The 13,669-nt window shown below is 42.6% G+C and overlaps 1 protein-coding gene across 1 annotated transcript in view; it reads left to right on the forward strand.

The window, feature by feature from the left end:
• Positions 1-379: 379 nt before the first annotated feature.
• Positions 380-13,669, forward strand: part of LOC137380262 (gamma-secretase subunit Aph-1b-like) — a 95,938-nt gene continuing 82,648 nt past the window's right edge. The window contains exon 1 of the mRNA XM_068052182.1: positions 380-825. Coding sequence (XP_067908283.1) covers positions 713-825 — 113 coding nt within the window. The 5' untranslated portion in view covers positions 380-712. The remainder of the gene's footprint in view (positions 826-13,669) is intronic.

The following is a 13,669-nucleotide window of genomic DNA, read 5'->3' on the forward strand; positions in this document are numbered from 1 at the left end:
AGATGCCGATCAAGTGGGCTGCTTTGTCATGACAAGTGTTGAACTGCTTGTTTTGGAGCTGCACCCATCCAGGAATATGGACAGTATTCCATCACACGCCTCACTTGAGCCTTGTAGATTGTTTAACAAGGAGACTGCGACTCATTTAAAACTGGACAAATGACCTGACACCAGACGCTGGGGTTCTAATGAAAGGTCACAGACCTGAAACGTTAACATTGTTTCTCTCCGCAGATGGAGTATTTCCAGCATTTTCTGTCTATACCAGAAGCTGCTGAGAGCTCACCACAACGATATCCATTTCTCCCCAATGCAAGTTTGAGCAGGCGCTTCACCTCTGACTCCGCCCGGCGATGACGCGCTGGAGCTGGAACACGCGAGATTTGGGAGGGGGTGGGGTGACGGTGGTCGAGTCGCCTCTCCACCCCCCGCCCTGTGCGGACTCACGATCGCTTCTTGTTGGGGGGAGAAACCTCTCTGAGAATCGCCATTGGCGGCACAGCCCGGGGCCGGGAGCTGAATCAGGCCCTTTTCCTGCTCGCACTCAGCCGGCCGTCTCGGTCCTCTTTGGGACTGTGAGTTGTCGACAGTATCGCCGCTGCCGCCGTGAGCAGCGAGCGGGTCGGTCCGGTGCCAGCATTCGCTGCCGTTGTCATGTCCCGGGCGAGCCGGCCTCTCGGACGGAGTTGCACCGGGACTCGCTGCTGACGAGATGACTGTGGCCGTTTTCTTCGGCTGCACTTTCATCGCCTTCGGTCCTGCTTTGGCTCTGTTCGTCTTCACCATCGCCAAAGACCCGCTCCGAGTTATTGTCCTGATCGCCGGGTAAGCAGTGAGTGAAATGCGACAAAACGCGCGCCAATATTTATTACTATTCATTATAAAAGCTTCATTTGCCAGAGGTTTGATGCTGGTGTTTAATGAGCTGCTGTATGCGGGTTACTTTGTCTACAGATTCACGAGTGTTTTGCCCTGTACCAATCTGTCAGTTTTCAGATGGCCATCAACACAGCACGTATACAAACTGCAACTGACTGTCGGGCACCTGTCCTTTTTTTTCTCAATAATTCTTTTTTTTGGTGCCCTCTTCTCTACAACACGCCCAACATTGCTTTCCTGGCTATTAAATTTTATTGTGGGCAAACCAATTGGAAATGCAGATCTGAAAGATTAATATTTGGGATCAAAACTACGTCAGAATCGTTATCCCTTTCTGTCTGGTGGGGGCTATGAAATCAGGGTGTCATTCACTCTTAATTTTACCCCTTCAGGTCAAGATTCCTGTACCGAGGTTCAGCTTGCGACCTGAGATTGAAACTTACTGGCTGGGTGGACCAGACAACATATCAAACAATTTTCTACCTTTGTGTGATAGAGCAATTTGTCAGACAGTTTCATTTCATTTCATTGTTTAGCTGTAAAATAGAGATTTGGCAGGCCAAAATGCTAAGAAGGGTAGAATGTCAATATGACGCAAGAAATTGGGGCAGATTTAAGTTCGTACAAGCTTTTTTTCCTCCATTGTTCAGTTTCAACCCATAGAACTTGGTGTAAGCATTTTTCCCCCCAATGAAACCTGTTCTTGACTGGTTAGTTACTCCCTGTTGTTTCATGTCAACCTCTCATTGGCTGCTTTCTATGCTTATTTTGTTTCTTCCTCACCTAACTCTTGAATGCTTGAACTGATAAGATTTGGAAGCAGTGTGTATGTTCTCTGACCAGAAATAATTTAAAAACTCTAGTAACATTTTGTTGATTTAAACACATTTTACTTCGTTAGAAAATTTAAAGGTGAAATAAAATCTGAGGAAGATTGTTATTGTTCAAAATATTTATTCCTTGTCCTCTTTCCTGCTGCTCTGTGATTTCCTATTGGATTACGTAAGGGGATCAAGGTTGAGTTTAGTCTTCAGATGAAGCTTATTTAGAAGATGTGGGTATTGGACCAGTGACACATATGCTATTCATTCCCCATTTAAAAGTCGTAAATTAAATTTTAAATATAAATTCTCGTGTTCATATTTATAATGGAAACTGGCTATGTACGCTTGTCACACGGCACTCTGCCAGTGCCAGTGCTACAACAATTTGCATTCATGTAGGACCCTTAACCTGGAAAATGTCTTGAGGCACTACACAGAGGTGTATGAAGCAAAAATAATGCTGAACCAAAGAAAGCAGAGGGGATGACCAAATGTTTTGTTAAAATGGTGGATTTTGAGGAGGCTATTACAGAAGAGAGGTTGCCGGAGGGATTTACAGAGGTATCTCCAGAGAGCAAACAGCTAATGGTGGGGCAAAGTGAAGTGGGAATGCACAAGAAGTAGATATGAGGAATGGAGAATTTGAGGTGTGGTTGGAGCATTGGAGGAGCTGAGCAAGATAGAGTGGAATAAGACCATTAGAAATTTAAACATAAGGATGAGAATTTTAAAGCTGATATATGGGGGTCTGAAAGCCAATGCAGAGCAGGGAGAACAGGATTGATGAACAAGTGGGACTTGATACATGCTAGGATATGAGATGAGACCCACCTCTTTAACCAAGCTTTTGGTCATCTGACCTAATATCTCCTTTTGTGGCTTGGCATCATACTTAGTTTTATAATGCTCCTGTGAAGCACCTTGGGATGTTTTATTACATTAAAGGCACTATATAAATATAAGTTGTTGTTGAGCTGAAGTTTACGAAAGCTAAAGGATGGTTGACTAGTCAGGAGAGCATTGAAGCAGTTAAGTCTGATGTCAAAGGCATGGATGACAAAATAACAAGCCAATGACGGATTGACACGAAACAACAGCTAGTAACTAATCAGTCAACAATAGGTTTCCTTGGGGGGAAAATAATCTTAGACCACGTTCTATGTGTTGAAACTGAACAATGGAAAAAAGAGCTTGTGCGAATTAAATCTGCCCAATTTCCTGTGTCAGATTGGCATTCAACCTTCTCAGCATTTTGGCCTGCCAAATCTCTCTAGTTAAACAATATAGTTGGTTTCTTTGAAATGAAACTATCTGACAACTTGCTCTATCACACAGAGGTAGAGAATTGTTTGATTTGTTGCTGCAAGTTTCACCAGGTAGCCACCAGGTTTCAAGCTGAATCTAGCTATAGGAAACTTGATCTGAAGAGGTTAAAAATAAAGAGTGAATGACACCCTGATTTCATAGCTCCTACCAAACCGTTACAAAGTGACAAGGATTCTGATGTAGTTCTGATCTCATATTAATCTATTTTCCCTTTTTCAGATGCTGAAGTACCTACCATGTACTTCCATCATTTCCAACGAGCTTGTTCATAAAGTTTAATGGCGACATGAGGAAAACCTTTTTATGCAGCGAATATTTAGGATCTGGAATGCACTGCCAATCGTGGTTTTCAAAAGGGAATTGGATAATTATCTGAGGAGAAAACCTTTGCAAGGCTATGGGGAAAGGCAGGAGAGTGGGACTGGCTGAGTTGCTCCTGCAGAGTGCTGGCATGGACACGAAAGGCCAAATAGCTGCCTTCTGTGCTGTAACCATTGTATGATGCTTTCAGCGGCAGATGGACTGAGTTAGGCGAAGATGTGGATGATGTTACGCAGGTGGAAGTAAACAGTCTTTTTGATGGAGAGGACATAGAGTTGAAAATTCAGTTCTGGGCTGAATAGGAGGCTGTGAACAGGCTCGTTCAGCCTGAGACAGGATGGTGACGTGGGGAATTTAAAGTAGATGAGGAAGTTGCTTAAACGTCATTCCACCCTCCTTTTTCTGTGATATTTCCACACTAGAAAGTGAATTTTGCTCTTAGTAATTGGTATTAAAGGAGGGATATTTTATTATTTTAGGCAAGAGTGTGGACTTTGTACCAGAAGTTGAAGACGATGTGTTCGTTCTTCAGTGTTTAGTTGGAGGAAATTTCAGCTTATCGAGACTGGATGTTGTACAAGCAGTCTCAAGGGAAGTGGCGAAGTGCTTGAGTTGTGTGTTATCTGTATACCTGTATATGTTGACCAAATGTCTGTGAATTATGTCACCAAGGGGCAACAGGAAGAGTAGGGGAGAGGGTGGTGGGGGAAGGGGGACTCTGGAGGTGACGATATGGTGATGAAAAAAAAAGCCTCTGTTAGAGATCTTTTGGTTGCATTTGTTTGGTAAGAACCAAAGTAAGACAGCCCATCATGTTGGGCAGTGGAGGAGAGGATGGAAGGTGTATGGTGTGATGGACTGTCAAAGGCTGCAGAGGGGTTGAAGAGGTACAATGCACACACGGTCATAATCATAGAGAGTATCATTAGTGATTATGATTAAGGCTGTTTTGGTGCTGTGGAAGGGGCAGAAACTTGATTGGATGGATTCAGATAGGGGTTGTGGGAGACGTGGATGGATTTGAGAGGCGACAGCATGTTTAAGGATCTTAAAGGGAAATGGAGATGGGGTAGTAGGACAAAGATGGAGGGATTGAAGGTGGATTCTCTGTGGAAGGGCGAAGACAGCAACTTTGAAACACCTCCCCATTTTGGTTGATGAGAATGAAGTCTGGAAGTTCTTGTTGACATGGTTGAGCTAAATGTGGTGGATCTCTGGATGTATGTGTTTCTTTAGTTTGAAATCCTCTGATTTCAGGGAACCGATTTGGGTATGCACCAATATTCCTATTGGGTGTCACCCACAATGTGATGTTTCTCCAGTAAAATCCAACCTGCCCATCGTGTTTTGAAGAATGAAGAAAGCTCAAAAGTTTGGGCATTTTGTGCTCATCAATCAGAACGTACAGAATTACATTGAATCATTGCAGAAAATAACTTGTTTTTATGGATTTGCAAACAAATCCCTCTGTTCCATGAACTGCAGAATGGTGTGCTTTGTGACGATCTCTGTGGTTTAGTAAAGACTATAGATACTCAGCAGAGAGCATGTACAGCAAGTGTTAGTGTGAGCCAGATTTCCGTCACGGGTTAAGTCCTTAACTGCATCCAGGTGATGGAGAAATGGGGTGAGAATAATCAGTACTTTCAGTTCAATTTTACTTCCGTGAAAGAGCACTATTTCATTTTTGTTGCTTGTGATATTTAGATGTTATGAAAGCAGCCTGTCGCCCTTTCAGATAGTTGGCAGTACCAGTTCTCAAATACATTGCATGGGCCATGATGCTATGTTCTGATTCTTGTGTGTCTATAATAAGGAAATTAAAATCTGAAATATCTGACCCAATATATTTTAAACAACAGCCAAGGGTATACTTTTATTTGTTTGAAAAAATGGATGCAGTAAGCATGCAACAGTGCAACCTTAAAAGAATAATCTGGGCCTTATCTCACAGTTGTCATGAATACTTAAAGATTATCAACCTAAAATCCCAACTTGGTTTCTCTCTCCACAGATGCTACCTGGCCTGCTTCATGTTTCGAACCTTTTAAAGCCCTTGGCTATGTCATGTTTCAGGATGCTAGATTTGTGTTTGTTATCTGAGATTAATGGTGTATGTAATGTCAGTAATGACTATAATCCCCATTATTTTTTGTGAAGTGAATGTTAATTGCTATAATCCAAAAGAAAATATTTCTGTTCCATTGTCAGGCTGCCATATGAAATGCCCAGATCATAGAGGTGAAGCGCAGTCTTTATCGTAAACTAATATTGTTTTAATTAATATTAAGTGGAATGGCAACAGCACTTGTTACTTTGAATTGAAATAAGAGAATATCAAAATTATATCTTCCACAATTGAATACAACTGTAATGCACAGTAGGATCAAAATTATCAGGCAGTCTTCTCCATTTAACCGGATAAGCAATCTTGCGTTTCTCACATCTATGTGGATTTAACAATTAGCAGTCATTAAGTCATCTGCTTAGACAGAGGTGAGTCATTTCTTCTCCCCCTGCCCCCCCCCCACCAACGCCAACCACTTCATTTGACGTTAATGTGCGACGAAGACCATCCTAGGAATTCATCCAAGCAGTCTCTTTCAAACCAGGAGTAAGTAACTTAACGGGCTCACCTGTTGTCTAGCTACAAAAAATACACATTAAGGATTATTAAGAAAAATAGCCAATTATAATTCTATCTATCACATAGCTGTCAAAGTTGAGGCAATTATTGGTTAGATTTGCAAGAAACATGAAGTACGTTTGCATCTGAAATTAAATAACTTACTTCTACCGTCTCCACTGTTTAACTCTAGAATCATAGAATGTTTACTGCACAGAAAGAGGCCACTTGGCTCATCGTGCCAGTGCCGGCTGAGAAACGATCCACCTGTTCTAATCCCACCTTCCAGCATTTGGTCTGTAGCCCTGCAGATTACGGCACTTGAGGTGCATATCCAGACTCCTTTTGAATGAGTTGAGGGTTTCTGCCTCAACTACCCTTTCAGGCAGTGAGTTCCAGACCCCCACCACCCTCTGGGTGAAAAGGTATTTCCTCATCTCCCTTCTAATTTTTCTACCAATCACTTTAAATCTATGCCCCCTTGTCACTGACCTCTCTGCCAAGCCCTTCGCCTCCACTCTGTCCAAGCCCCTCAAAATTTTGTACATTTCAATCAGATCTCCCCTCAATCTTCTCTGTTTCAAGGAGAACAACCCCAGCCTATCCAATCTTTCCTCGTAGCTGCATTTTTCTAGTCCTGGCAACATCCTCGTAAATCTCCTCTGTACCCTCTCTAGTGCAATTACATCCTTTCTGTAATAAGGTGACCAGAATTGCACACAGTACTCAAGTTGTGACCTAACCAATGAGTTATACAGTTCCAGCATAACCTCCCTGCTTTTATATTCTATACCTCGGCTAATAAAAGAAAGGATTCCATATGCCTTCTTAACCACCTTATCAACCTGTCCTACTCCCAGGTTCCTCACTTCCTCTACACTTCTCAGTATTTTCCCATTCCAACTCTAGTTACAGAAAAGTTAATACTTTTGCTAATATTGCATTTTTAACAAAAAAAGCATAATCTTTGAAGAATTCAAAAAAAGATTTTTATTACCCAACTGAAGGACTTATATAGTAAAAATCATATTTAAATATCTGGTTTAGCATTCTTGTGAATGAGATAGGGAATGAATAATAAAGGGTCAATAAGAGAGCTGGAGCTAGGGGTTAATAGATCCACTATCCATTAAATCACCATGTCTCTTGGAGTGGTACCCATATCATGGAAGCACATTCGAGTGGGGGCCTGATTCAACCATCGCTGACAAAGATTGAGTATACAATATGGAAACAAAACATGGTTTATTCAGGCTTGTATCTGCTGGAGTTTAGGAGAGTAGGAGGCGACTTGATTGAAACATATAAGATTCTGAAGGGTCTTGACAGGGTGGATGTGGACAGGATGTTTCCTCTTGTGGGAGAATCTAAAACTAGGGGTCACTTTAAAAATAAGGGGTCGCCCATTTAAGACAGAGATGAGAAATTTTTCTCTGAGGTTCATGAGTCTTTAGAACGCTCTTCCTCAAAAGGCAGTGAATGCTGAGTCCTTGAATAGTTTTAAGGCAGAGGTTGATAGATTCTTGATAAGCAAGGGGGTGAAAGGTTATTGGGGGTAGGCAGGAATGTGGAGTTGAGGTTACAACCAGATCAGCCATGGTCTTATTTGAGCAGGCTCGAGGGGCTGAGTGGCCTATTCCTACTGCTAATTCGTATGTTCGTATATGTGGTTGAGCAGGTATCCAATTTAAATTGTGCAACCTTATCAACAGTGACAGTGCCATTAAAATGCAAATTTCTTCAGAATTAAGCACATTAGAAACTTTCCCAGCTTTTGTTTCCCCGTATGATGAATTATTGTAGTTGCTGTGAGACATGCTTAGAATAAGTATTGTGTAGACATGCCTCTGCAGAAGCACTACTGTATGCTGAATTGCTGCGTTTCCTTTGATCTTCCTGTGGACCGATCAAAGGAAAAATTGTTATGCAGTGGGCACTATCACTATAATCAAGCTAATGTCTTGTATAATCCTTGTGATTATAGCCTGGATAAACTATATTAGCTAGGATGGCTGAAAACAGTTAAAATATAGTAACATTCAGCTGGTCTTGTGTTTGTCCCTCTTTTCAAGTAGCATTTCACCACCCACTTCAAAGTGCCACATATAGTTCCTGACTGAGAGGGTAGGCCGGTAACCTATCCTGAGATAACTGCCTTGATTTACGAGAAAAGATTTGCAGGCAACATTAAATTGAACTCTCAAACTTTTTATGAACATATAAAGCGTAAGAGGTAAGCTAGGGGAAAAAGTTGGGCCTTTTAAGGAACCAAAGAGAAATCGTCATGTAGAAGCAGAGAACATGCCCAAATTATTAAATTAGTACTTTGCATCTTTCTTCACAAAGGAAGCAGATGACATGAAGGTTACACTAAGATGAGAGGAAAGCTATGGACAGGATATAATAGCTACAAAGAATGTACTAAAAAGATTTGCATTACAGAAAGTTGATAAGTCACCTGGTCTGCATGGAATGTATCCTAGGTTTCTAAAATAGCAGAGGCATTGGTCAGTCTTTCAGTCCTCCTTGGCTACAAAGGTAGTATGAGAGGACTGGAGGGTTGCTAATGCTATACCACTATTGAAGAAACAGGAGAGGGATAAACCAGGAAACTACAGGCCAGTCAGTTTAACATCAGTGGGGGTGAGTTATGAGGAGCATTATCAGTGACAAAATAAACTTTTATTTGGAAAGGCATGGGTTAATCAATTAGAGCCCCCATGGATTTGTTAAAGGAAAATCATGTCTGACTAACTTGATTAAATTTTTTGTGGTTACAAAGGAGGTTGATGTTTATATGAATTTTTAGAAGCGATTTGGCAAAGTGCCACAAGAGTTTTTTTTAAAGATGGAAGCCCATGGAATTAATGGGAAAGTGGTGGTATAGATAGAATATTAGCTCAGTGACAGGAAGCAAAGTGTGGTGGTGGATGAGTGTTTTCCAGATTGGGTGGTGGTTTGCAGTGGTGTTCCCGGAGACACAATTTTTAGTTAGTTTTTATGAACAACCTAGACTCTGGTGTAGGGAGCAGCATTTTAAAGTTTACAGATAATGTGAAGCTTGCCGAAATATTGATAATGATGTAGATAGTTAAAGACTTCAGGATGACTTCGACAGGGTGGTCAGCAGGGCAGGAGCGTGGAGTTTGAAATTATGCACTTCGGGCGGACTAATCTGGAAAGACAGTACACCATAAATGGCACAACTTTGAATAGTGTAGGTAAGCAGAGAGACCCCAGTGTCCATCTACACAGATCCTTAAAGGTGGCAGGGCAAGTTGATAAGATGGTTAAAAGGCATTGGGTTACTTTGGTTTATATGTAGTGGTATAGAATATAAAAAGCAAAGAGATCATATTAGAACTTTGTAAATCACGGGTTAGGCTTCATCTGGAGTATAGTGGACGATTCAGGAAAGACGTAAAAACTCTAGAAAGGGTACAGAGGAGGTTTATTAAGATGTGACCGGGTGAATGGTTGCCTTCTGTGCTGTAAGTTTCTATGATTTAGTCCCTAGGAAGTGTGTGACAGTGACCGTGGATGGGTGTTTTGCTGCACTGTTTGTTGTTCTTGCAGGGAAGTACCTTTTTGCCCCTTTTTACTTGCCCCTGACAGTATTGGCAACTCATTGTGTAGGGGATCATGAGCAAACTTGACACTTACCATTCCATCCAGAAGCATCATAGGACCCAGCTATATATGTATATTTTTTGAAAAAAACAGGATAATTTCCTACCCATTAAATTTGCGGCCATCTGTAAAGTGGCAAAGTGCTGGTGCCGTTGGAGGCAATTGTTTGCACCACCAAAAGAAGTGATACCAACACTTTCTTCAACAGCAACATAAGCATTTGCAGGTGGAGGTGACTTTTTTCAGCACACCCAGGCTGAACCTATTGGCTCCTGTAATGTTTTGGCTGCAACAAAAGTAGTGAGCAATGTCTTGACAACAAATGTGATTGCTTGAGTATAGATTTGGTGCCAAGGAAACTACCCCGGGATACAGATGAAATACTTTCAGTAGCAGTGGGAATTGCATTTGGCATTTTGAAATGCTTCTACAAGATAAGTGAAGCAGTCTCTGAATCTAATGCTTTTTACCTGTAGTCAGATGAAAGAAGTAAATTCTGCAACGATCAGTTGAGGACAAAAAATCATGGGGTAAATATTCAATTTACAGCCACTTGTTTTGTGCTTGTAAAATGAATATTATGCCCCCAAATTCCATGTTGTGATCTGTTACGCCTGATCAGGACCAGAACCTTGTCTCGCCATATCAGCTTGGGCAATTTTTAGTCGTCCAGGGTGTCCGTCTGAAACAGGTACGACGAGCTGGATTTTAAGGAGCCCTTGACATCGGGATCCGTGGCGGTGAGGGGGCCTGAAGATGGCCACGGATGAGGCCTGCCACAGACTCCCGCGCCTTTAGATCCCTGTCCGGGGAAATGAGGCGCAGCGCTGGTGGGGAGTGGGGGGAGGATGGGGTCAAATTAACGTCATGGGTGTAGAGGATGGTGCAAAGGGTTGTAGTTTAAAGTTTTTGCAGTTTGGGGGTGTTGGAGGTCAGGTGGTAAAGGGGGGAAGTTTGGGGGGGGGGGAAGGGCAAATAATTAATTTAATTGTTAAGGGGGAGAGGGGAAAAAGCTGTATTTATTTTCATTTAATCTTTCTTTAAATATGCCATTAGGGCTAACAGCCCTTTAAAAATGGCACACAGGCCATCAGGCTATTGGGCGGGGGGGGTGCGGTTTGCCCCAGCTATTTAAGTGAGCCGCCGTGCTTGGAATTGCGGCGGCTCTTTGGCCGTGGGCCTCCATTTTTAAAATTCAGCCCAGTTGGAGCTTGCCCCATGCACACGCTACCTAGTTGGACCAGCTCCTGAGTGGCTTAACCAGTGCTCCTTAAAGGCTCAAAAAATTCAGTTTTCATTCTTTTTGGTGCAGGAGAAACAAGAGCTTTCATCAATTTGATCATCTAATGTCAGAGTAGATTTTCATGTTTTACTTGGGTAGTCCAGACCCTGGAATGCACTTCCTGGTCTCATGATAGCTGTATTGCAACAAAGTTGCCTCAGGAATATGTCACATAACCTTGTGACTTATTTTTTTTGTGGCCTTTAGGAGCCTAAACCACACATGCTGGCACAGAAGTTTCACTAAGCTTGCATGTGTATGGAACTTCTTGATATGCAGACAGAAAACAGTGTCTTTCATGACACAAACGTGTTTAGACAGAAGTACTTTTCGAGTGTAGTCATTGTTGTAATGTTCAGAAATGTGGCAACCAATTTGCACACGGCAAAGTCTCTCAAATACCAAAACCACCACCTTCAACAACAGCATGTATTTATATAGTGCCTTTAACATAATAAAACATCCCAAGGCACTTCAGAAGAGCATTATAAAATAAAGTAATACAGCAAGCCACATAAGGAGATATTAGGGCAGATGCCCAAAAGCTTGGCCAGAGGGTTAGGTTTTAAGGAATGTTTAAAGGAGGAAAGAGAGGCTTACGAGGGAATTCCAGAGATTAGGGCCTAGACAGTTGAAACACAGCCACCAATGGTGGAGCAATTAAAATTGGGGATGCTCAAGAGGCCCGAATTAGAGGAATACTGATATCTCTGAAGGATTGTGGTGCTGGAGGAGGTTACAGAAATGGGGGGAGTGAGACCGTGGAGGGATTTAAAGACAGGGATGTGAATTTTAAAATCGAGGCATGGCTTAACCGGGAGCCAATGTAGGTCAGCGAGCACAGGGATGATGGGTGAATCTGATTTAGTGCCAGTTAGAACTCTGACAGAGTTTTGGATGATGTCAAGTTCAGAAAGGGGTGGCAGGTGGGAGGCCTGGCAGGGATGCCTTGGAATAGTCAATAGAGGTAATTAGAATTAGAACATTACAGCGCAGTACAGGCCCTTCGGCCCTCGATGTTGCGCCGCCCATCTGACCTACACTATTCCATTTTCATCCATATGTCTATCCAATGACCACTTAAATGCCCTTAAAGTTGGCGAGTCTACTACTGTTGCAGGCAGGGCGTTCCACGCCCCTACTACTCTCTGAGTAAAGAAACTACCTCTGACATCTGTCCTATATCTTTCACCCCTCAACTTAAAGCTATGTCCCCTCGTGTTTGCCATCATCATCCGAGGAAAAAGACTCGCACTATCCACCCTATCTAACCCTCTGATTATCTTGTATGTCTCTATTAAGTCACCTCTCCTCCTCCTCCTCTCTAACGAAAACAACCCCAAGTCCCTCAGCCTTTCCTCGTAAGACCTTCCCTCCATACCAGGCAACATCCTAGTAAATCTCCTCTGCACCCTTTCCAAAGCTTCCACATCCTTCCTATAATGCGGTGACCAGAACTGCACGCAATACTCAAGGTGCGGCCTCACCAGAGTTTTGTACAGCGGCATCATGACCTCGTGGCTCCTAAACTCGATCCCCCTACTAATAAAAGCTAACACACCATATGCCTTCTTAACAGCCCTATTAACCTGGGTAGCAACTTTCAGGGATTTATGTACCTGGACACCAAGATCTCTCTGTTCATCTACACTACCAAGAATCTTCCCATTAGCCCAGTACTCTGCATTCCTGTTGCTCCTTCCAGAGTGAATCACCTCACACTTCTCTGCATTAAACTCCATTTGCCATCTCTCAGCCCAGCTCTGCAGCCTATCTATGTCCCTCTGTACCCTACAACACCCTTCGACACTATCCACAACTCCACCGACCTTCGTGTCATCCGCAAATTTACTAACCCACCCTTCTACACCCTCATCCAGGTCATTTATAAAAATGACAAACAGCAGTGGCCCCAAAACAGAACCTTGCGGTACACCAATAGTAACTAAACTCCAGGATGAACATTTGCCATCAGCCACCACCCTCTGTCTTTCAGCTAGCCAATTTCTGATCCAAAGCTCTAAATCACCTTCAACCCCATACTTCCGTATTTTCTGCAATAGCCTACCGTGGGGAACCTTATCAAACGCCTTACTGAAATCCATATACACCACATCCACGGCTTTACCCTCATCCACCTGTTTGGTCACCTTCTCGAAAAACTCAATAAGGTTTGTGAGGCACGACCTACCTTTCACAAAACCGTGCTGACTATCGCAAATGAACTTATTCTTTTCAAGATGATTATAAATCCTGTCTCTTATAACCTTTTCCAACATTTTACCCACAACCGAAGTAAGGCTCACAGGTCTATAATTACCAGGGCTGTCTCTACTCCCCTTCTTGAACAAGGGGACAACATTTGCTATCCTCCAGTCTTCTGGCACTACTCCTGTCGACAATGACGACATAAAGATCAAGGACAACAGCTCTGCAATCTCCTCCCTGGCTTCCCAGAGAATCCTAGGATAAATCCCATCTGGCCCAGGGGACTTATCTATTTTCACTCTTTCCAAAATTGCTAACACCTCCTCCTTGTGAATCTCAATCCCATCTAGCCTAGTAGGCTGTATCTCAGTAATCTCCTCGGCAACCTTTTCTTTCTCTACTGTAAATACTGACGAAAAATATTCATTTAACGCTTCCCCTATCTCCTCTGATTCCGCACACAACTTCCCACTACTATCCTTGATTGGCCCTGTTCTAACTCTTATCATTCTTTTATTCCTGATATACCTATAGAAAGCCTTAGGGTTTTCTTTGATCCTATCCGCCAGTGAC

The sequence above is a fragment of the Heterodontus francisci genome, chromosome 1 (genome assembly GCF_036365525.1).
Source record: "Heterodontus francisci isolate sHetFra1 chromosome 1, sHetFra1.hap1, whole genome shotgun sequence".
In the NCBI taxonomy this organism is placed as follows: Eukaryota; Metazoa; Chordata; class Chondrichthyes; order Heterodontiformes; family Heterodontidae; genus Heterodontus; species Heterodontus francisci.